Source organism: Colias philodice, chromosome 9, assembly GCF_061535455.1.
Source record: "Colias philodice isolate Cphi_HAF_F1 chromosome 9, ilColPhil1 Martin Lab GWU primary, whole genome shotgun sequence".
NCBI classification, from domain to species: Eukaryota; Metazoa; Arthropoda; class Insecta; order Lepidoptera; family Pieridae; genus Colias; species Colias philodice.
In genome coordinates, this window is record NC_143094.1 from 7,064,677 (window position 1) to 7,090,461 (window position 25,785).

Consider the following 25,785-nt stretch of genomic DNA (forward strand, 5'->3'; position numbering starts at 1 on the left):
TTCAATAAAAAATGTATCATTCATATATTAACACCGTTATCTCAATAATTACTCACCAAGACATAAATTGTCGATACATTTAGTTCCAGAAGAACATCTACTGTCATCACTACAGTATTGAACCGGTACACATCCTAATACAGGATCGCCCGTAAATCCAGAAGCACAGTAACAATGTCCAATATGATTCCTAGATAAACAATTAGCATTCCTTCCACAAGCGCGTGGGATGTTGCATGAATTTCTGCATTTATTATTAACACAAGCTTCTTCAGATGGACAATCTGAATCTTTTATACATTCAAATTTAACGCATCCTTTGTATGGATCACCGTGACTTCCCGATTGACATTCACAAACTGGTTCGTGCTTGGACACATAGCAATCTGTATTTGCAGCACAAGGCGATTTATCACAGGGATTAACACATTGATTTTCTATACATTTTGTTATTTCAGAACAATCACCATCAGAAAAACAGTCCCCTGGACGTTTGCAATGATTGGTACTTAGATCGTGTATTGTTCCATTCACACAATTGCAAATAAATGATCCAGGTGTATTTTCACAAACTGAATTTAATGGGCATGGGTGTAATAGGCATTCGTTGACATCATCACATCTGTTACTTATAAGTTCGAACCCAGGTGAACACATGCATGATGCACGATGGTTTATGATTTTACAATTTCCACCTTGACAAACTGTTTCATCACATTGGTCTGTAAAATACAAAAATTAAGACGTTGAAATATGTTAATTAGTATTACTTTAACTAAAATAAAAACAAAATAAACAACTATGTATACGTTTAAAATTAAATTTTGTAATAAGTTAATAACTATTATAAATATTTATACATATATCGATTTCTATAAAGGTCTTTTCTATCTCTATGCAATGGAAGTGACTAAAATTTAAAGTGTTTGATACAATCTCATGATACGATATTAATAAATAAGGTGTTTAATAAACATGAATTTCACTGAAAAAAAAAGTTAAAATAAACTTACCAGAACATTTATTGGTATCCTGACGACAGAACTTATCGTTTGGACATTCAGAATCGTCAATACACTCTACTTTGAAACATCCCACTTTTTTGTCAAACGGATTTCCTATGTGACCTTTCTCGCATGAACAAGTAACTTTGTGTTTTTTAACAACACACAGAGCATTCGTGCCACAAGGATCATCTTTTTCACAAGGATTTGTACATTTTCCACGTAAGCACACAAGTGAATCCTCACACTGATTATCACGTCTACATTGATTTGGCATCAAACAACCAGTTTTGTATGGATCTCCTATGGCTCCACTGGGACAAACACATTTAAAAGATCCAATGGCATCTATACATTGTGCTGTTGGGTGACATGGATTTTTCATACATTCATTAATATTTATGCATTCATCCTGTGTCATTTCAAAGCTAGGTAAACATTGACATTTTGTTTCTCTACACATTTGATTATTCAAGCAGTCAGAATTACTTTTACAGCCAACAATACATAATCCAGAGCTACAGTGTTCACCGTGTAAACAATTGCTACTGGAATGACAAATTTTGTGACATTTGTTATCATTACAGGTTTCTCCTATTGCACAATCAGAATTGGCTTGGCACGGCACTTGACATAAATGAGCAATGCACATATGATCTGGTGGACAATCCAAAGTTTTTGAACATGAACTTGGTTTTCGAACACACCCTTGTTGAGCCGTGGGTGTTCCCTCAAATCCAAGGGGGCACTCACATATAGTTTCATGCTGATTTCTAGAACAAATAGCGTTAGGACCACAAATTTTTGTACCTATGCAAGGATTTGTACATTTGTTATTTACACAAGCTTCTTCACTTGGACAATCTTCGTTATTTCGGCAGCCTATTAAGCATTGACTTCCAATACATGCTTCTCCAATACTGCATTGGGTATGTTTAGAGCATTGTTTTGTGCATAAATTTTTAATACAAATATCTCCGTGGTCGCATTGAGTAGAATTTTTACATGCTGCAAAACATTGTTCGTTATAACAAATATCTCCCGCACAGTCATTGTCACTGACACATTTCACTAACTTCTTCTTACATGCATTTATTCCTTTTATGAGTTCATAGCCTTCGGAACATAGACATACAGCCTTTCTATTAACAATTCTACACAAAGAATTAGTACCACAAGCATTTTGACATGGATTAGTACATTGGCCACTGACACAAACAGTATCGGCTGGACAGTCATTGTCCCCATTCAGACATTCACTCCGCTTTCTACATCCTTCATCCTTCGGGTCTCCTACTAAACCTTCAGGGCATTTACAAATAAACGATCTGCCTGAGGGCTCGCATAAAGCAGTTGGGTGACAAGGATTAGGTTTGCATATATCAACTCTTTTACAATTAACTTCTGCAATTGGATCAGGCTGGTATCCAACCGGACACCGACATGTAAATTTATGATTTTCTGGAACACATACTGCGTTATCACCACAGGAATCATCTCGACAAACGTCAATGCATGTATGAGTCATTCGATTGCATAATTGATGTGGCATGCAATCTATATTGTATACACATGGAACTAATTTACATCCAGTGGCTAAGTCATTAGGATCCCCTGTATAAGGCCCAACGGGACACTGACACTGTGCCACATGGTTATTAGTAACGCACAAAGCATTGGGTCCGCAAACTACTTGGTTACAAGCTGGCACACATTTTTTTAAATTGCCAATATTTCTACAAACTTCGCTTTCTCTACATTGAGCATCATTTGAACATTGATTTTCATCTATAGGTGCACATCCATCTCGATCATTGGGATTTCCAACAAAACCTTTTAAGCATTCGCATTGACTTTTATGATCCTTTGTTATACATTTTGAGTTCTGGGGGCATGTAAATGTTTTACAATTATCCAAACATTTTTGAACGCCTAGTATATCTTTTTGACAAGATTTATCACTGTCACAATCTATGTTACTCTTACAGTCTGATGTTGTTGGCTGTTCACAAATTGAACTTAAAGGATTCCATAAATAGCCGTCCTTACAATCGCATCGAGCACTATTATCTACAACTTTGCATATTTCATTAGGACTACAAATGATAGTCGAACACAAATCAAGACATCTTTTAGTTGATCCATCCACTGATACACAAATCTGTGGCTCTGCACAATCACTATCTACATTACATTCCACCTCATTGGGTTCAGGTTGTTGCAGCTGGCAACCAATTTTAACGTCATTAGGCTTTCCAATAAAACCCTCTGCACATATACAATGGGCGTGATGATTAGAACTGACGCAAATGGAATTAGGACCACACTGCAATTTACTGCAAGCATCTAAACATCTCCTTGTATCTTTGCCTATTTGGAAACATATTTCAGTATCTCTGCAATCCCCATCAGTTAAACAATTTTTATCAATGCTGCAACCTTTTAGTAGATCATTAGGCTCTCCGACATGGCCTGGAAGACATTCACATTTTCCTTCTGCGCATATTGTTTTAGGTCCACACAGCATAGAACGACAAGCGTCAATACATTTCGATTTTTCACAAAAATATCCTTCTGGACACGTATTATTATGGGAACAAGTACAGACAGTACCGTCAATGCATTTCGAAATAGATACTTGGGTGCACAACTCGTATGGATTGCCGATATATCGACTTTTGCAAATACAACTAAAACTTCCGGGTGTATTAATACAAATTGCGTTTTCACCACAAGGCCTAGAGTTACATTCGTCTATATCAATACATTGTAAATTTGGATTGCCAATATATCCAGGCGGGCAAAGACATTCAACATGTGATCGAGTCTGCTGACAAACTGCATTCGCTCCACAAGAGGCTTTGGCACAAGTAATCTGTCTTCGTGGAAGACAATTCTTATACGGATTACCAGTGTAACCTTTATCACATTTGCAAACGTTTGTTTGACCATAAACACAATGTGCATTATTGGCACATCCAGGCTCACAAGTGGGCGGTGCAACAGCTGAAAAAAAGGTTAAAATATAGAAAAAGAAAAACACTAAATACAAAATGGAATGGAAATTAAACTTTAGGTTTAATAAAAATTGAATTAGCTAATATTATACTTACGTGGCATACACAGTAGGTCAGGATTTCCAACAAAGAATGCGTTACAAACACATCTACCAGTTTCTTCGTTGCAGCTTGCACCTATGCCACAGACCACATCTTCGCAACGCTGTCGACATCTACCCGCAACACACGACATGGGCTCTTCACAAGGCATGCCAGCTCCGCATAAATCTCTTCTACACACCCCTCCGGGAAATGGATTCCCCACCATGCCCTCCGGACACACACACGTTGGGCCAGTTTTAGATATTATACAATGTGCTCCAGATGCACACGAGTAGTTATCGCAACCTAAAAATTTGTAATTCAAAATTAGAAATGAATATAATAAATAATTTGAGGCACGTATTAGAATTAATAATTAAAAGAAATATAATATTTACCAGAAATACATTTTCCACCTTCCGGTTTGGTATATCCCGGGTTACAGCGACACCAAGCTGCATGATTTTCTACTTCACAAAAAGCATTTGGCCCACATGATACACTTACGCAAGGTGAGACACAAGTCCGATTAAGGCAAGCTTGATTATTTGGACACTGATTATTTTTGCTGCACAGTAACTTTTGTGAAGGTTCGTCCTGGGCGAAACCTAAAAAATAATTATTTTAAATTAGCAAATAGTAGTTTATAATAGTATCTTGTGATAAAAAACAACTTTTGACGTATAATGTTACACTTACATCCAGTTTTGTATGGATCTCCAACCATAGATTGTGGGCAAATACATTTATAACCACCTTGTTCATCATTACAAATTGCACCATATGCACATGGAGCACTATGACACTCATTCCTATTAGTACAACCTGTATACGGGTCTCCTTCAAAGCCAGGCATACACATACATCTAGGTGGATCACTTGGAGTACATTTAGCATTTATACCACATATGAACCTCTCGCAAGGGCTTTTACATTTTTGTCCATCGGTAATATCTAGATAAAATGGTGGTGGGCACACACAGTTCCCAGGTTGAACACATTTTTCATTAGCAAAACAATCGCTATCACTGATACATCGTTTCTGATTCAAACTACAATGTCCTGAAACGGGATCTGTTCCATATCCAGGGGGGCATTTACATATGAAAGAGCCTACTGTATTAACGCATTCGGCGCCAAATCCACAAGCTGGTTGATCTAAAGTACATTCATTTATATCTTCACAAGCACCAGCAGCAGTTTGAACAAATCCAGCAGGACAAGCGCAATAACTAACAGTGTCTGATATTACAATACATTCAGCTCCTTTTCCACATTTCTTATCTTTTGTGCATCCGGACAAAACACAATTGCCATCAACAATCTTGTATGGTGGTTGACATTGACATGAGATATCAGTACAATATTCACACAAATTATATGGATTACCACTATATTCAGGTGGACATTTACATTCATAGCTGCCTGGTAAATTTTTACAAATAGCATTTAAACCACAAGGTATTCGTCCATGCTGGGTACATTCATTTATATCTTCACATACGCCAGTTTCTAAATTTCGCGTGAATCCTTGGCTACAAATGCATACATTCTCATTATCATGTAACACGCATTGTTCTCCCTGAGGACACGGATTCGTAGAACTGCATTCAGTGGTTTGCTTGCTTACAAAACAACCTTCTATGTATGGATCTCCTTTGAACTGACTTGGGCATTCGCATTGGAAGTGACCCGGTAAATTTTTGCAAACAGCGCCGTTGGCACAAGGATTTGTTTCACATTCATTTATATCCAAACAACCACTGGGCGATGTAGGGTCACCTGTAAATCCGTTACGACAGGTGCATTGGGCTGTTTGTTCATTTAAAAGGCACTCTGAATTGCTTCCACAATGTAAAGCTTCACATGGATCTGTAAAAAAGATTTATCGGTAATTAAAAACTGCTTTTGGTCTATCAAAATTAACATCATCATCTATTGTACTAATCATTTAAAATTAAAAATATATTCAAAATACTTACGACGACATTCATTTCCAACATTGGGTTCGGGACAGACGCATTTCTTGTTACCATCACATAGACCATTTCCGGGACAATCATCATTATTATTGCATGTAAGAATTTCTGAACATTTGACACGAGGATCAGGATCTGCGATCGTTCCCTCGGGACAGACACAGTTATATGACCCTTTTTCGTTTAAACATTCTGCTCCAGAACCACAAGCTCCATCTGTTTCACATTCATCTATGTCAAAGCAATTTTTAAATGCATCTCCAGTAAATCCTTCCGGACAGTGGCATACGAAACTTCCCAAAGTGTTAGAGCAAGCTGCATTATTACCACAATGGGAAGGTACTCCATTAGAAGTATCACACTCATCAATATCCACACAACCGGCAGATATATCGTTCGGATCGAAATTCCAGCCATCGTCACATACACAATAAGCATCGATTCCATCAGACTTGCAATAGGAATGTTCACCACATTTGATATCTTCACATGGAGCGCGACATTTCACTTGAGGTGGAGAGCCGATAAATCCTCTTGCACATTGGCAAGAAAAGCTCCCTATAGAGTTAATACAGACTGCATTTTCTCCACATGTCGATGCATCTACACACTCGTCGATGTCCGTACAAATCGATCCCTTTGGCTCAAATCCATTTTTGCAAAAACATTGGTCATCTATGCATTCAGCATTATTTGTACAGTCGAAGTTAGATTTGCATAGTGTGTTAACATCGATCTGCAATATAACATAGCGTTAGTAATTTTGAACAGTTGAATAGAAACATGTTTTTTTTTTTAATTTACTTTACCTGTTCACACGCAACTTGAGCGTCTGGCTTGGCTCTATATCCTTGAGGACAAATACAGTTGTATCCAGGAGAAGCATTTTCACATATCGCATGTGATCCACACGGGCGTTCTAATATTTTGCATTCATCGACATCTCGGCAGCCGTCCGACACGCGCGCGTCCCCAGTGTAGTCGGGCAGGCAGGTGCACACGAAGCTACCCAACGTATTCGTACAAGTAGCGTGCGCTCCACATACCGCTTCACTACTTTTACACTCATCCACGTCTGGTTTAACAAACAACTCATATCTCATTATTTCGTTCCATTTTTGTCTAAACATAAATTACATACGTACGTCAAAGAAACGACGACAGCCACTACGAAGAAGAAATGGCAGGAGCCCAGATTTCCAAGGATAGAATGACTCGGTAAAGAAGATGAGATCTAAATTTGAAGAAGAGTATGACTAATTTGTATGACCTGTATAAATGAGAGACGAAAAGATCGTACCGCAACAGAAGTTCTGAAACATAAAACGTAGAGAGCCCGAAAGAGATCGACGTCAAGAGTGTTATTTGTAAACGTTTAGGGTTAAGTTAGTAGAAGCGTGAGCCTCCGCGCGTCACAGCGGCGGGGCGGTCGGCTTGTTGGGCCGTTGTAAAGATTAGAAAGCATTAAAACCGGACAGAGAACGTGGAGATTGGGTTTGTGACTCACCGACGCACTGGACGTTGGGGTCGCCTTGGTAACCGTCTGGGCAGAGGCAGCGGTGGTTTCCGGGCAGGTTTTCGCACAGGGCGTTGCGTCCGCACGGGTTGCGTGCGCACGCGTCGCGGTCGTGGCAACCGACACGTGGATCTCCTTCATGACCGGGCAGACAGCTGCACTCGTAGCCACCCGCTAGATTCCGACATACTGCCCCCACGCCACACGCGTCCTTGTTCGCACATTCGTCCACGTCTACACACTAAAATAGAAAATTTCATGTTACACGAGCCGTGATATGTGATATGATTTTATTATCAGACTATGTTGGGTAATCAGGTTAAATAAAATGATTTCAATAATCCAAATATAAATGCAATACACAGAATCAACACTTTCTGAAAATAATTTGAATATGCATTCGCTTCATTGGAAACTAAATATCATATAATCAAAAGGCTATTAACCCTCAATTCACTACGTGAAATTTGCTAACATAAACAACTTCCATGAGTCCGCTGGACTCATATATTTTCTTAGCGTGGTTTTTTCAAATAAAACTCTTTTTTTTATTAATTTTCTTTATTATTATTTTTAAATGTTTATTAAGGCACTACAAAAAAATAACAAAACAGGATAAACTTCTGAAATACTCTTAAAAATAAAAAAAACTTATTCTAACAGTCTTAAAAAACAGAGTTATTTTCAAAGCTCTACAATAATAGCAAATATTTTTAACTAATAACTCTTTTTAATTTTATAAGACTTCTAAAGGAATACAAAACCGAAAATAAACAACAAAAATGTACGCTTCTATACAAAGAAAAAAAACGTGCATGGGGTATTACCACCGATTACAGGCAACGACGGCATACCTTTTTTGAGCAACTCAAACATACAGGTTTCAGACATCTAGTGCATAAATATGCAGTCTTTGTTCTCTTTTTGTAATTACATAGATAACAATACTTTTTTTCTGTCCTAGGTAACTTGTCTTCGGTTTCAGAGTGGCTCGCATCTTCAGGAATGTCTCTTTTCATGATATATGAAATCGAGCAGCGAAGTTGTCGTGGCAAACGTGTACTGTGCAGACGTGTCATCAAATTACATTTTACAAACCTACAACAACAATAAAAATTAAAATACATATTTTTATATCATTAATACGACAAATAAGCAACATTTAAGAATCGTAACAAATAAATAAAATATTACTTAATTCACTAGTATGAGTCCATGGGACTCACTCGACGTAATAACTTACCAATTACGCAGCGCAGGCGCACGTCCTTTCGCTACCTGGGTGCCCGCGTCACTGCAGGAAGGTACTGAGACGGTGGAGGAAATAAGTCACTAGGGAAAAAAATTATAATAGTTTGAAAGTTCGATGTGAGTCCAATGGACTCAGGTAGTGAATTAAGGGTTAACAGCATCGTAAATGCGCAATCAACCCATCAATACATTCTGTGATAATGTTCCTCAACATAATAACGATTATTTGCCGAATTGGGTAAACTTTACATCTATTTTAAATACAATTTAAGAACATAGAATAACAGACAAAGTATGGCAGCTTCTAATATAGAGCCTAGAGTTTCTTTTAAATAACTTACTCCATCAAATGGATTTCCCGTGTATCCCGCTTGACAAGCGCACGTATAGTTCCCAGGGTAGTTTTGGCATACAGCATTCGCACCGCAAGCACCAGGCCTTCTGCATTCATCAATATCTAAAAAAACATAATAATTATAATACATATTTGGGTTGATTTTACATTCCTTACTTTCTTTCACATTTTCTTGATCATTATTATTACATACACACAAAAATTACAGACATAGAAAATCTTCGTAATTCACACTGTCAAAGGGAATACTTCATATTTTTTTAAAACAGGATAATCATTTCTCAGAATTTAGCAAAATATTAAATAATTTTATAATTCATCTCAATAATTAAAATTAAATTATCTTACCTCGACATTCCTCTTCGCCGTCGCCCTCGAAGCCTCGGTTACACTTGCATATGAAATGTGCGGGAAGATTGCAACATTCTGCATTTTCCACACACCTAGATGCTATGGCTGGATCTTCACATTCGTTGATATCTAGAAATGTTTTATTAATATAAGTTTATTTTAAATTTTAAGTCAGAAATCTATATTCAATCAAATCTGAGGAAATGTAGAGAAAAGTAGAGATAATTTTCAATGAAACAACAATTAACTACAATGAATAAAATATGTTCCAAATTTCGCGCGTTTAAAGTAAAATTTCAAGGTCGCGTCATGGCAATACCGTCACAAAAGCGACGAATTTGGTATCTTTGAATCTTGCTAAAGAAGTTTTACTTCTGAACTGTGTGCTCGGCACAAACGCTCTTTTTTTATTTGGAAGCTGGTGCCTTTAAATTTGGTCTAGTTCTGCAATTTGGGGCGGTTTAGTTGTTTTGTTAATAATAAAATTATTACCTTTACAAGTGAAGCCATCGCCTACATAACCAGGGAAACATGAGCACTGAAAGCTGCCTACGGTGTTTGTACAGTGAGCGAATACATCGCATGGCCTGTCTTTACATTCATTTACATCTGAAAGTAAGAAATATTAATTACCATATATCTGTACAACATTTTTTCATAAAGAAGATTAGGTCTAATTAATTATCATAATAGTAGCAATTCCCTTACAATATTTCAATGAATAATCACATTTGGAATACTGCAATTTCCATACGAAATTGCCATCTTAAATATTCCGTAATCAAAAATTATGTGACTGAGGAATAACATTCGCAATACATACGATGCATTAAAACTCACAAATGCGTTTTAGGAACTATATCTAATATAACTGAATAAAATCTTAAGTACACACTACCCTATTCATTTGGAACAACAAAAAAATTGTATTGGGTAGTTTTTATTTACTTACCGGGTTCTTGACAGTTACAACCACCAAACCCGTCGTTACAGTAACAAACTCCATTTAGACAAGCTCCATTTATACAACGCGCACCGTCTTCTTTGGTACAATCATCTGAATAAAGTTTTAAACGATTATATAAAAAATAGTGTGAGAGCCATTTAAGAAATTTTGATCACTCTCTACAACTAACTCCTTCTGCCCCGGTTATATCGGGAAAAAAGAAACAAAAAATAGGAATCATACAAGAAAAAGCGAATAAGTATAGTTTTTTAAATTGATAAAAAATCAATCAAAGAAGCTTTCTAATAAGATGAAACTTTTTAGTTGTAACTAAAATTAGTTTAGAATTAAGAAACTGTTAATAAGAATCACAGATATTTTACAATTACTAAAAACATTGTCTTGTCAATACATACCTGAACATTTTAATTCTGTTCGTAATTCATCGGATGCCTTATAACAATCTGGCACACCGTCGCATAATTTGGATAATTCGTATAATTGCAATAATTGTGTAGATTCGTTAACTTGACAGCCAAAGTAACCGTCTTCTAAATTTAAGAAAAATACTTCTCTTTTTATTCCTAAACCTATTCCATACTGGCTTTGCGTCGCTACCTGTATTGGAAAATAGAATAGAGTTAATTAAACTTACACTAAAAGCTATTAAACTTTTTTCTTCAAACGGAAGTTTCAATTAAAAAAAAACTCCTATTCTTTGACAAGATAAGCGTACAACCAAAGGACACAGGGTACGATTCCCGATATAAACCAACACAAAAAAATCGTTTCCCACCAGCATGGCACAAAAGGCTAGTCACGCCCGTGCCTGTAGAGTGTAGAGTTTATATTGTTTATTTTATATTATTCATAAAATTTCCATTTAATATATGTATTTATAGTAATAGACCGGGAGATACTGACACAAAATTTCGAGTCATTTGTAACAGGATGCCGGTTCTACAGGGGTCTTAGTACGCAATGACAAAAAGAAAAACGATGGTGTGAACACTGGTACCGGTGGCTTAGTCGCGTGGGCGTTAGTCGAACTCGTCGTAAAAATAGCGAAAGTCAAACGATTTGTAACACAAAAATTTTAGAATTTACCGATAGCCCATAAAAAAGAAGTAGGCGGTAGTGTCATGCCATACTTTTCCGGTGTGACTTACAGCCCGCCATACCGACGCAAATGTGTTGATTTTAAACAAAACAATTCAACCATTTGTACCAGGCTAACTTTTGCACAGGTAACCATCGTCGTGTAGCCATTTACGAAAATCACCATACCATACTTTTAGGACGATTCCAAATGGTCGCCATACCGCCGAAAATCTGCAAAAATTTTTTTTTTCGCCAAATTTTTGGTACCAGTATTGCATTTGGATTTTTGGAGAGTATTTGATAAAATGTGACCATTATTATATTTGCCATACTTCTAGTAGGGGGAAAAAGTGCTGCCATACTTCATAAATAAATTTATTATTAATTTATAGAAGTGAAGATTTCTACCACCTAGATCTTTGAAATTTTGTATTTATATTTGTTGAACCTCAAACTTATAGGAAAGATTAATGCCATACTGTTACAAATCGTTCAAAATACGAATAAAATCATACAATAAAAAAAAATCTTATACACATTCGCCACCTCCCACAGGTATGGCATTATCACACTTCTATTTATAATCATTCAGGAGTTGTTGAAAAAAAAATTTAGGGTGTTACAAATGGTTCGGCGAAAAAAAAAATTTACAGATTTTCGGCGGTATGGCGACCATTTGGAATCGTCCGAAAAGTATGGCATGGTGATTTTCGTAAATGGCTGCACGACGATGGTTACCTGTGCAAAAGTTAGCCTGGTACAAATGGTTGAATTGTTTTTTTTTAAATCAACACATTCGCGTCGGTATGGCGGGCTGTAAGTCACACCGGAAAAGTATGGCATAACACTACCGCCTACTTCTTTTTTATGGGCTATCGGTAAATTCTAAAATTTTTGTGTTACAAATCGTTTGACTTCGCTATTTTTCCGACGAGTTCGACTAACGCCCACGCGACTAAGCCGCCGGTACCAGCGTTCACACCATCGTTTTTATTTTTGTCATTGCGTACTAAGACCCCTGTAGAACCGCCATCCTGTTACAAATGACTCGAAATTTTGTGTCAGTATCTCCCGGTCTATAATGCATTATGCTACAAGAGCAAAAAAGAACATTTCAATCCAAAAATTATTATTGAATAAAAATGCAAAAATATAGATTACTTCTTTTAAATTGATTTAACAATTTCCAAGACGAACTCAACTGTCTAAAACTAGCTGTTCAAGTGTAACTGTACAATTATTTACTTACATTGGTCGTTGTGACGATTAGCGTCCAAACCACAAGCGGCAAGGTTCCTATGTACATTTTCTCTGAAACAAAACAAAATATATCATATTAATCTTATAAACCATATATTCTCTTAAACCTAGCAGTATCTGGGAAGTGTTTTCTAATAATTATTCTTCTAAAATCTATTCTGTTCTTTATCAATTACTTAGTATGCCAAATGATAATTATCAAATAGGTATCACGATGTGTACCTTATGGATAATGTAAAAAATAATTTTTGAAATAGGTAGAATTCCCGATAATGAAGCACATAGGATTAATACAAACATTGGAAAAAAAGATAAAGCAATCTGCGACTTGCAAGTAACAGTATTTTTTTAACATCTAGACAAAGGTGAAGGTTAATTTGCGAGGTCACGTAACTGTAAGAGCTAAGTTATCATATCTATTATTAAATGGAAATGACAACAACTAATATTAATAGGCCCTATTTACTATTATTGATCAACTTAAGTTACGTTGTCATATAATTTAATTTTTACATAGATATAAACTCAAACTCAAACTCAAACATTTATTTATTCAATTAGACTTCTTATAGAAGCACTTTTGAAACGTCATTACATATTTTAAAATTTACCACCGATTCGGAAAGCAGTATCTACGGAGAAGAACCGGCAAGAAACTCCATAGTTGCTCTTTTAAATCGTAAGTATCGTTAAAGTTTTAAATTTAGAACTACTAAACTCTTTAATATTATGAGGAATTCTATTGTAAAAGCGTATAGGGTACTGGCACCAGTAGTCAGCCTTTTAGTGGTAAGTTTGGGTTCAAACTCATATATGAAAATATTAGAAACAGTAAATTAAAAGTCTTTTGAATGAATTGACTTACTCATTTATTTAACTTTATCACAAAATTAACAAAAGTAACAAACTTAATCTCTGATACAATGAAAAATACGTTTGAACAAAATATGGCACTTTTTACCAGTGTTCAGCCGCCAAAAACTAATACTCAGCCGTATTGCCACCTAGTGGTCAGCCTCTCTTGAGATCAATAGTTTTAAGCTTAAAGATTAAGAACATTAATTAACAATTAGTAATAGGTACTAAGTTTAAAAAAACAGTGAAATAAATAAGAAACTCTTTAAGAAACAATTTAATTATGAACGGCTGAGCACTGGATTTAGGTTCACCAGTACTCAGCCATGTAACAAAATTGAACTATTGAAGTTGCCGACTATTGGGTTAGTGATAAAAATATATATGGTATGAGTATTATAGATAAAAGGATAAATTCTGAACTTAAAAATGATAATCAACCCCGGCTGACTACTGGTTTTATAATTAAAAATGATAAAACCAGTAGTCAGCCGGGGTTGGCTGAGTACTAGATAATGTATATAAAAACGGGACGCAGTAGTCGGCCACTTCATTATTTAATAATTCTTAAGAAAAATAATATACTTTATAATTGGATACAATGCCTAAACTCTTGATAAATATAAATTCGAATACAACGTGTCATAAATATTATAGAAAAATTAAATAAGTTACCATTTCTGCGAACGCTTTCCACTAACGAAAAAATAGCACTCGCATCGCTTGTGGCCTCGTCAGCTGACGACGTCGGAATAAACTCATATTTAATGTACTTCGCAGCCACTTAGCAAACATGTTTGGATTTTTTTCAACCAATGAAAGGTCTCAGAACCAATTTAAAATAAATTGATTGGTTAATTTCGAATAATGAACTATTTATATTGGTTTTAAACCGAAAAAGGCTGAGTACTGGTGCGGGGCTGACTACTAGTGCCAGTACCCTACCTTGACCCATAAATGAATTTTTAACTTTAGCTAATCGGAAAAATGGCATTTCAATTCTATTTCTGTTCCTTGTGCCATAACAGTGTCTATCTCCTACTCTTGTGTGTAGGTCGGCGTTTTTGTGTACATGCAAAATATTATTAAATATATACTGTGATGGTACAGTAAGTAATATTATATGATTATTAACATATTATAACTTTGTGGGTATCGCATGATTGGAATTGCCTAGTCGACTTATATTTTAAAGAGCAATGAGTTGTTTGTTGATTTGTTTCAGGTGTAAAGATTCAAAACGAAAACGAATGAAATAATTTTCAAATTATTTCAAGAAACTACATTCTTTTTATGTTTATCCGAGTCAACCCGGGTAGAGCAAAGAGTAAAATCTAAATGTAAAAGTTTATTATGAAATTCCCTGAAAAGATGAGACATAATATTTACTTGTGTACGGCAAGTGTACGGCATACAGGTAATGTGCGGCGGAAAAATTCAATAAAATCTAACTTATTAAAATCTTTTATACTTAGCATACAATATATACTACGTATCTTCAAAGTCAAGCCATTATGTTTTAAAATAAAACTATGAAATAAAACCACGAATGAATAATTAATTTATTACCTATTTACCTACATCTACCGTGTGTCAAACCTTGACATCTTAACAACTTAACTGTCCCCATACAATACAAAATAACACTACCCCACGTCCATCAGTTTTTTTTTTCTATTAGGGTAAAAAACATTCACATTGTCTTAATAAATTATATTTTATAAAAATAGTTATTGTTTTTATTTATTTTATTCAATTTATATTTATGCCTCATATATGAGCATGAGCGTGGGATAAAAGATTTTTTTTCCAAGTTCAATGAGTCATATGTGTACACATCAAGTATAGACAATAAAACTTGATTGATGACCCGATGAACCGAATTTGATGAACCCGACGTTATAATACACTATAATGAAGCAAAAGGTATAGATATTTCGGACCAATTAGCATTCCCTCTCCTTTACGCAAAAGCCTAACTTGGTACAAAAAAATCGCTGTTGATATTTTATTTCAAGTTTCTGTAATAAATGCTAGGTGCATTTACAATGATTTGGCATCAGGATGTCCTAAATTGTCTGTTTTGCAAGTACAAGAACAATTAGTTCGACATTTTCTAGGGCCAGCAGCGACAACTACAGAAAATAACGTGCCTCAAAGACTTTCGCTTTCTCTGACTCCCAGATCTCCAGTTTCTAGTTCATCTCCTGGCCATGAGATCCTGGCCATAGTCTTCAAGAAATTCCGCGTAATACTACAAACAATAAGTTAGTTCGAAAGAGATGTACCGGTTGCTATGAAAAATTAAAAATTCAAGGGCAGTTGGCTCGAAAAGCTACAAGTGCACACAGAGTGCAAAACATGTAAAAAAGCATTTTGTTTATATTGCTACAACGAAAAACATAATATTATGTGTTGATTGGTTCTCCTAATAATACTTACAAACATATTTTTCATAATAAAACGTTTTCCTTTTCACTGTATTTTTTGTTTTATTTCGAACAAAAAGGATACACACACCTACCTACCTTAGTACCTACCACAGATAATGTATAAAACTTTTGCGAAAATTTATTTCAATTTCTTGAAGGTTAGGGTTTTCGCCACACGTTCACGTAATTATATTTAGAATATCACTCCACGTTCATAACAAAAATATACCCCAAAGATTCTTGAAAAAAAAGAGTCACCTGTGACTCATGAACTTATTCCAAAAGTTCACCGTGAGTCATATGTGACTCATTGGACAGTTAAGTTGTTAAGGCTAGTCGTGACAAACGATTTATGTATTTTCCAGCTAAAATATTAATATTGCCTTAAAACTTAAACGTTTTGCTATATGTACAATGCCACACATTTGATGGGGTAATTAATCGTTTTATTCTTTAGTTATTTTTCAAGCTCAATATAATTGGATAATATTTTCAACCGTACCTACTCGTACACGCCAATCAAAATTTAAACTTAAACTAAAATGTGATATTATAAATTGCTGTTTTCATTATCGAAATGTTTAGACTAGGATTGCCTTTTTCTTGTTTGATAATAATCAGTTATTTTAAAACTACCTACCACGCGAGCAAAAATTTGATGTTTTTTTGCAACTTTATCATATTACTCATGTTTTGATTTTGGAAATGCGCTTAATTTCGTTCAGACGTAAGGATACGGATTACCTTCTTCTTAATCAGATAACCACGCGAGCATAAAAGTTCTTTAGTTCTTTTTGCAACTTTATATTTCATACAAAATTTCCAATACTTCTCTTTCGTCTACTTCCTCTTTCTTCCTTCTCTTAGCCTAATTATGAATAGTTAGCATTCTTTGCTTGTATTTAATATCATACAAAGAGCTTAACCAAGTTCCCAAGTTCTATATTATAAACTGTATACTTGACTAGTTTTTAAATCATCATACCTGCATATAATTTAGAAACATTACAATATAGTCCAGGATCCCTCGCCTATTTTTGCAAGTGATTACTATCAAGCTAATTTTCCGTGAGTAGCTTTATTTTGATGAGACGCCCAATAATTTCATGTAAGAAACTCTCGATTGTGGTAGCTTACAGAGATAACAAGGATAAAATTTTTTGATTTGATGGTTCTCAAATATTTATTACGCAATTTGTAGGACAATATGTCTGTTGAATTATATAAGTATTAAATAAGTGAAAACAAAAAAGTCAGCTGGTTAGTAATCATTTATGTTGACCTCGTTATCGATACACATTGGAAAGAGGGGACTCTTTGACCAAACCATAGATTTTGTAGGACAAATATTTTTTCGAATAATTTAGATAATTATCTTGAGATTGAACAAAAAAAAACATTCAGTTAGTAATAAATATTTGAGAACCATCAAATCAAAATATTTTATCCTTGTTACCTCTGTGCTACCACAATCGAGAGTTTCGTACATGAAATTATTGGGCGTCTCATCAAAATAAAGCTACTCACGGAAAATTAGCTTGATAGTAATCACTTGCAAAAATGGGCGATGCATGATGGATCCTGAACTAATATGTTTATAGAACATAATAAAAATATCTATATATAATTCAGCTAATTAATACATTACAAGATTATTACTCATGCGTGCGTAACAATACTTTTATATAGCTTTTTTTTTCTTGAAGCATATTTTTCTAACTTTGAATACCTACTTAAGTACATTAGAACTGCTTTTATAACGTCCCAGTACAAATGGTCCTGAATGAAACACTTCGTTAGTTATTACTTTTATATTAGGTGATATTAGCTGAAATCTAGTTGCAATAATTAGCTATTATATCAACTAAAAATCTAATGGGCACATAATCGAAAATAATTGTACTAAATAAATTCTTAAACTATCCATATTTAAGATACTTAATTAAAAAATAAGAATAATATACTTATGAAGTTCACTCTGCAAATCTCTCACACGTCAAGGTACAGAATTACGATATAAGCTTCTTGAGAATTACCAATTAATAATTTTTTCATCCGATAAATTTTCACGCAAGTGCCAATTTAGTTACATACTTATTTAAGTGCCTAATCGTCTTTCCGTGTACTAACAACCTCTGACGGCATCGGAAAAAAAGTAACGCATCATGCTAGCAACGAGCAATACTCATAAATAAAAAACGGCTGATCAGATACAAATTGTTTGTAGTTTCTTGGATTTGTCTCCACTTTGATTACGATAATAACTGTTAAAAAATTTAAAACGGTAGGTAGGTATATTAAAAAATATCCTTACACAGAATCATAGGATAATTAAAGCAACTGGTATCTGTTACATTATGTAGTACATTACGAATGTACTTGTACATTCTATGAATGAAATGTCTCTTTAGCTACTTATTAAAATTGATAATATAAATGCTTACAGTGGCTAAGTATGTAGGGTATTTATAGTTCGCTAATTATTATCCTTTCTTACTTTAGGGAAGAACTTACACTTGTGCATCAAATAATGGTTTAATCTTTGTTAAATTTAACACACATCATATTCTGTGCAAAAAGTAGTAGAAATTTGTAAAATAAGCTTACGTGTTCCTGGGCCTATATGTCATTCCGTTTAAGTATATCTATATCATTGATGTTTGTCTTCAAAGGCAACAATGGGGACACCGGTATTTGTAAATATTTAACAAATGAAGTGTAAAATGCGTCTGTAAATCGTCCGTCTGCGTATGAGCTTGCTTGCGCCATTCACTTTCACGTCTCAAGTAATTCGCTTGCAAACCGTTTGTACGGAAAGTGGGCTGCAAACAATAGCACTATAGGTACATTCTAGTTTCTCTCTCTTGAGAAACAATTCTTCTCTACCCAAGGCTTGTAATTTGTATAAAAATATACCTAGTCAAAAAGGCGAATCAATTGATATGCAAAAATAAAAGCAATAGATTTAATTTAATGTCGTATTATGCTTGTACAATTATAGATGAAGGTGACTTTTACCTTGGATCCATACGCTTTTTGATCCTATTTTAGTGCTTGGTAAAGTTCGTTATATATCTCTGATATGTATTCCTTAAGTAGGTACTATATGATTATTAGATATGAATGACGTTAGGAAACTAGGTACATGTAACAAAAACATAAATGTCGCTTAAGTAGAGCTACCGTGTTACTCAGTAATCTTCCAATTTAAAAAAATACGAATACGTACGTATTATGCTAACAGGTGGCCTATATTACAATAATTGTTTCTTAGTATACATTCAAATCATAGTTATGTAAGAACCATTATTTATGATATTCGTGACAATTCCAATGCACCTGAATAATTACTCTATCATCCCTCTACTCCTTATCTACGAATTCAGAAATATTTTTGGCAACCTTCGTCCCTTTGGAGAACGTTGGAGAAAATAAAAATTATATGTTAATAATTAATATTATGAAATATCAAAAAGTCGTCTCAAGAAAATTAAACAAAAAAAGTTTGAAATTAAATTATAGAAGAGTAAATATATCAATCTGCTAATAATTTACGCTAAATTTAGTAGTGATGCAAGCAATCTCGGATATATGTAAATGGCATAAAACTGGTTCGCAGTCGCCTATCCCATCAAATTGATTACGATAATATCACCGTTGTTTAATATCTGCTATTAATTTCATACATACATTACATTATAGAATAATTCACTTAATACCCAAAAGAGCTATTATAATATAATAATACATACCAATAGCATTAGATAAGATTAGTAGTTAATACGTACAGATAAACAATTTAAGAATAACATAATATGTAATTAGTAAATCTACCGTTTCCTCTTTATGACTGCTTCGCGTGAGTTTTAAACTGAAATTGTGAATCGCATATGTTTGTTTATGATTATATCAGGATAGAATAAGTGTTATTTCATACCTACTTGCAATAAAAACAAAAATAATTAATAGATTTTTAATTTATTACAATGTCTATAAAATCGGTGACCTTTTTATAAAAGCAAATTTTGTAACTTTTAAAAGTAATAGGCAGGTGGCTCATTTCGTCAACAGAACTAGATTCATTCATTCTTACCTAGTTCTTAAAAAATGTTCTGTTTCAATATGTACACCGGTTTTATAAATGTTGGTTGTTGTTGTTTTTAATAGTGATATCCTAGCATCAAACTTGATGACCTCTCTTAAAATGAGTTGAATATGTGTAACGTATTTCAACATTAGTGAGATATTTTATCTAGCGGCACACGCATTTCTAGAGTACTGTTGTTTTACTGACACCCCGCATCAAAAACAAGCACGGAACAAATCGTAAAATACTAGAAGTATGTAACGCTCTAATTCACAAAACACTGCTGAAGATATAAACGATTAAAATCTCTTTAACTGATATGGGGTATCGTCATGATCTTCGTCTCATCACTAAGATTGTTTTAATAACATGTTACTACTCTTTTCCATAGAAAATTTATGAAATTCAATAGAATTGCCGATACTTTATTTAAACCGATACTATAGGTTGCGTGTTTTATGAAGACAATGACGGTAATAACTCGTATATTAAAGGAGGAAGAGTGATTCCTATTGCTCACTGTTCCGGTGACGGCGACGATCGGCGACGTCGCGAACATAGCACGATTCACGACTAGAATATTTTAAAGGCTCATCATATATCACAGTTCCATCATTTTACATAATATTCATTACCCATGAAAACACTACGCGACGTGATCGTGATTTCATATAATATTACAAATATAGAGTCGTTAATTTTACGAATTGAATATGAAGATTGATTCAATTCAACGATGTTATAAATTCAAATTAGTTATATTGACGTGTGTATAATATTATTATGTATCTATTCAAACTATTGCTCAAGTTATCGTCTTATTAAAATCAAATTGCATTTTTAGTCAATTATAAAATAGTTTAGAAACTTTATTTTTTATAGCAAATAGAAGGAATAACGGAAGTAGAAATGTCGTAAACTGTTAATAACGAAGTACCTACTTAATTAATAGTTATCTATTTCTATTGTTGAAGAATTCATTTCTATAATATGTATAGATACTGCATATGTACATAATTATACAATGGCAGCCTACTTTAAACAGGTGCATATATTGTTGAGTTCAATCGCTTATAGCGGACCCAATTTCAATTTTGTCCATTTGAAAACTTACGAAACATTAAAATTACATTAAACAAGATTAATTTTCATGTTTAATTTAATTTCCACGTAAAATTGGATTAAACGTGAGAAAATTAAAACACACCTCGGGATGATAAATAATTTATAATACTTTTTTCACGAAGAAAACACCTTGTTGTCGGCCTAAGCGTGAGAACGCATCATTTATTATTATTAGCATGGTGTAGAATGACATAACGGGTGTCGCCGGTCGAATGCCTGCAGTCATTGACAGGTGCACCAGCATTTGTGTCATTAAAACTCCACGGCATGTGCTATAAACGATACACGAACAATATAAAATATGCAACCTCAAGCGTAGATTTTTCGCTCGAATAATCTGCCCGTAATTGTATAAGCGATAGTAAATTTTAAACGTGAAAGTAAATAATTTCTTTTTAACAATTAGTATGCACGTGATTCACTAAGAACGGTTATATTACTAAAATATTCAAAGAGAATGGCTTGTAATAACATCTGGGGGCACGGTAGTGCCCCCGCCAAGACGAGCCAAGCGAGGCGCACGGGCACTACCTACCTTTTCTCGAAGCGCTTCGACGTTTTTTTGAACCCTCATAACTTGGGTTTGGATTATGCTAGATCAACAAAATTTTCGGGATATATTGTCAATAGCGGACTTATTGAACATATTAAGTTTTAATTACATTAGCTTTTATACTTCAGATTTTATTTATATCTAAAAAACGCTAATTTCGTCACTGACTCACTGATGATCATCAAAATTCTTAAGGTATTTCCTAATGTCCTAGAAAGCTGAAATTTTGTATGTAAGCTAGTATTAGCACTCAAACAACAAAAAAATTATAAAACTTGTAACTTTCATCCCCCAACCCCTTAAACTAGGGGATGGGAGTTTGTATGAGACCTGTAATTTTAAATTAAATTTTGATGACGCTAGAGGTCTAATCTAATAATCTAAAACTTGGTTCCCCTAGATATATATATATGTATAGGTATTCCTTGTTAAAAAAAAATTGTTACAAACAACCTACAAAAAGAAATGAAATCCCACCAAAAACATTTTCATGTAAAATGTTGCCAAGACGAACCCATATGACTCGCACTGTCAAAAAGTTATCAGATCTCATGTAGAGCCAAGCTTCTAACACTACACGCCCTAACTCTACAAGGCCTAACTTCACAAACTCTATGTACCTTAGTCAAAATATGTGGCTTGGCCGTTCGTTACTACAAGAACTATTGTATAACACAAAAGTAATGAACAGTGAATTAATTTTTCACCTTACGCCGATGTGAATGTAGCGAAATGGCCAAGCCACATATTTTGACTAAGGTGTAGAGTTTGTGAAGTTAGGCCTTGTAGAGTTAGGGCGTGTAGTGTTAGAAGCTTGGCTCTACATGAGATCTGATAACTTTTTGACAGTGCGAGTCATATGGGTTCGTCTTGGCAACATTTTACATGAAAATGTTTTTGGTGGGATATTATTATATGAAATTATAAAGAATGATTGATGTTTATTATACATAATAGATAAGTTATTTTATTAAGAAGTTATCCAAACGTCTCTATTAGTATTTTATATATATTTCAGTAGAGATGGCCACATAGAACGATCTCACTGGTTTAATAATTGGTTATTTATTTGCAGTACTTTTGAAGGAGGGTTATGTTTGTACATATTATTATGAATTTGATCTAACGATGAGCTGTAATGTTATGTTATATTACAAAAAATCAAATTACGGAACCAAAGTGAAATAAAATATAAAATGTACTGTGTATTTAAACCAAAGACAAAAAAATAGGTGGGAATTAAGCAACCTTAAAACGAAGCCCGTTCAATGAACATCGAACATCCAATAACCATTTCAAAATTCTAATAGACCTTGTACCATTGCAAATCGATTATGCTCATCTTCAAACTCGAAAATTGAATTTACCTTAACTACTTGACTATGACGTGTTATTTGTTTGCTTATCAACAATTTTTTCACGTGTAAAATATGAGTCAAGTACGTTTTAAAGAAATTAGAATATAATGACCATATAAGTTATCGTAGTAGTAGTCATGTGCATTTTTGGAGTGAGTTGCATGTGCAATTAAAAAAATAATATTATAATATCTTGAAATTCTTCGTCGTACAATTAAGATCATGGTATCTTATGTATTTTGTAAGAGCACTTTGTATTCAGACAAACTAACCTTGAAAAAGGAACTAGTGTTAAAGCAATTGTGCAAGGGCTGTCATTGATAAGATGAATCAATATGGTAACGTTTTAATTGTTATTTACATGTCAGAAAATTTTGCCAATTAAATATAGAGGTACACATTACATGGGAAGTACTTTTGATTCCCTTGCGAATGTCGAAAATAGCGAAAATTTGCAGCATTATCGGTTGTTCTTTTGATAGCGCAAGCAAATAAGTTTGATTTTTTCACAGCTTCAAGGGACCAAATTGGATATTCAATATAAATTTCAGCTTGATACCCCCCCTTGAACGCATTCCTGAGAAAAAGGGTCTTGACAGACAGATACATAGACGGATGGACAGACGGATGGACAGCAAAGTGATCCTATAATGGTTCCGTTTATTCCTTTTGAGGTTCGGAACTCTAAAAAGGACATTTAAGATAATTGCGTATGCCTGAATATTATATTGGAAACGTATTTTTTCACTACGCTGTAAAATATTGTTGGTAACTGTTACCATATTTATTTGTCACATTATTTATTAGGATTGAACTGGGTCATCTTAGAACATGTCTAAATGGATCTTTTAAAGAAGTCGTTTCTAAATTAGTTAAATTGATTTTTTCGTTATATAGAGGTATAGAAGGGATCGCCATTTTTTTATGCTTTAGGTTAGCAAACGAGCAGACGTGTCGCCTGGTGTTGAGCGATACACGCCGCCCATAAACATCCACTCCACTGGGAAGGGGATGTGTTGCTGTCCTCAGGAAAGGAAAAAAAGAGAGGGATATATCATAAGGGTTGATTTGAAGGAGCCTTAGCTAGCTGCCAGTTTTTTAGGTGTTAAAAGGTACTTTTTTTGAAGGTCTCCACGTTATAAGAATTGGGGAATACTGCAGGTGGTAGGTCGTTCCAGAGTTTAACAATTCGCGGGAGAAAGTTTCGTGTATTTATAAGTTGTTTGTGTTTGGTGGGGGAGTTTTTTTAATGATTTACGATTATTCACGATTTTTAATGAGAAATAGTTCTCATTCAATTGTAGAGTCATTAGAGTCACTCTATATTGACAGTTTTAACCTAAACGTTAAAAAATTAAATGTGATTACATCATGTTAATTAATCACGATCTACGTCGGATCCGTTAAGGAAATCGCCCGCCTTTATATGGAGATGAAGGAGCTAGTTCAGGTCCAGCTTACATAAGCAGATAGCGCCACCTAGTGAAACCGCCCTGGTTTGTAATATGTAACAAGAGTTAATACTTTCAATAACTTTTGATATTTAACCTCATGTCAGCATAGAGTACTACTGCGGACTTTCTAATGTAGAGTATAGAGCTCTTAAAATATATTATACCTATACTCTAAAATCAACAAAACATCTCTGAGAAATACCTACTTCTTATAAAAATAGGAAGTGTTTACTTTCAAACTTGACAGACGTGAAAAACTTTTGAAAGGACAGCCAGATACCAAAAATCCAATATGAATTTAGGAGGTTATTTTAAGTGTTAGTGAGCTACAGTTATAAATATTTATGATGGAATAACAGTATAGCGAACGTTTGCTTGAGCGTAAATAGGTACTTAAGAAATGTTATTGTAATAAGAACAGAAAGGAGAATGCGGGCAATTGTGGGACCGTGAGAAGTTACGCCACGGTACGTTGAGTTTAATACCAACCTTGAGATCATCGGTGAGTATGGAAGTAGTGGTTTACGGGGCTCATTCCTTCCGGAATATGCGATCACCTTCCCTCGCTAGGTGAACACCAAATTCTCCGAGGAGAGTCCACGAACCTCTAACGGGTATTTTGTAGATATACACAATCCTATTGTATAACTAAAAAGACACCATCACCACACTTCACCTACACTCCTCGTTTGGAGCGGATTTGAACGGATACACAAACGGAATGTAGTAGCGACGCACGTCAGTTAGCGTGCACGAACGGCGCGCTGGTCGTTGTGAGACTGTGTGTGGTGCAGGCTGTGGCGCGCACGCACCGCGCCCCGCGCCCCCTCACCCGCGCCCGCACCCGCTCCGCCCGCGCCGCCCGCCCCGCTGCCTCGCAGCCTCCACCCTCCTGCAAGGCGCAAGCGCGTCGGCAAAGCTTTACATAGCCGGATTCTTCATCAGATAAAAAAAACTGCAAGAAACTGCACGATGATAACCAAACCGGACGACCGGTCAACGATTTTAATTTTTTTTTTTTACTTGGAGGTCCAGTCTTTCACTCTTTCCCCAAAAC

At 34.7% G+C, this 25,785-nt stretch overlaps 1 protein-coding gene and 1 long non-coding RNA gene across 2 annotated transcripts in view; both read right to left on the bottom strand.

The window, feature by feature from the left end:
• Nucleotides 1–25,496, bottom strand: part of dpy (fibrillin-like protein dumpy) — a 99,041-nt gene extending 73,545 nt beyond the window's left edge. Inside the window, exons 1-15 of the mRNA XM_089698681.1 lie at nt 25,218–25,496; nt 12,854–12,915; nt 10,920–11,121; nt 10,510–10,614; nt 10,050–10,166; nt 9,555–9,686; nt 9,193–9,308; nt 7,592–7,841; nt 6,894–7,159; nt 6,088–6,820; nt 4,805–5,977; nt 4,504–4,713; nt 4,118–4,411; nt 1,014–4,010; nt 57–722 (exon numbers count right to left, since the gene is read on the bottom strand). Of these exons, the coding sequence (XP_089554807.1) occupies nt 57–722; nt 1,014–4,010; nt 4,118–4,411; nt 4,504–4,713; nt 4,805–5,977; nt 6,088–6,820; nt 6,894–7,159; nt 7,592–7,841; nt 9,193–9,308; nt 9,555–9,686; nt 10,050–10,166; nt 10,510–10,614; nt 10,920–11,121; nt 12,854–12,910 (7,318 nt within the window). The 5' untranslated portion in view covers nt 12,911–12,915; nt 25,218–25,496. The remainder of the gene's footprint in view (nt 1–56; nt 723–1,013; nt 4,011–4,117; nt 4,412–4,503; nt 4,714–4,804; nt 5,978–6,087; nt 6,821–6,893; nt 7,160–7,591; nt 7,842–9,192; nt 9,309–9,554; nt 9,687–10,049; nt 10,167–10,509; nt 10,615–10,919; nt 11,122–12,853; nt 12,916–25,217) is intronic.
• On the bottom strand, nt 8,143–9,000 carry LOC149485902 (uncharacterized). Its single transcript, XR_016316024.1, has 2 exons — nt 8,844–9,000; nt 8,143–8,698 (listed from the first exon to the last, which is right to left on the bottom strand). It is a non-coding gene; the product is annotated as an uncharacterized LOC149485902 (long non-coding RNA).
• Nucleotides 25,497–25,785: the final 289 nt, after the last annotated feature.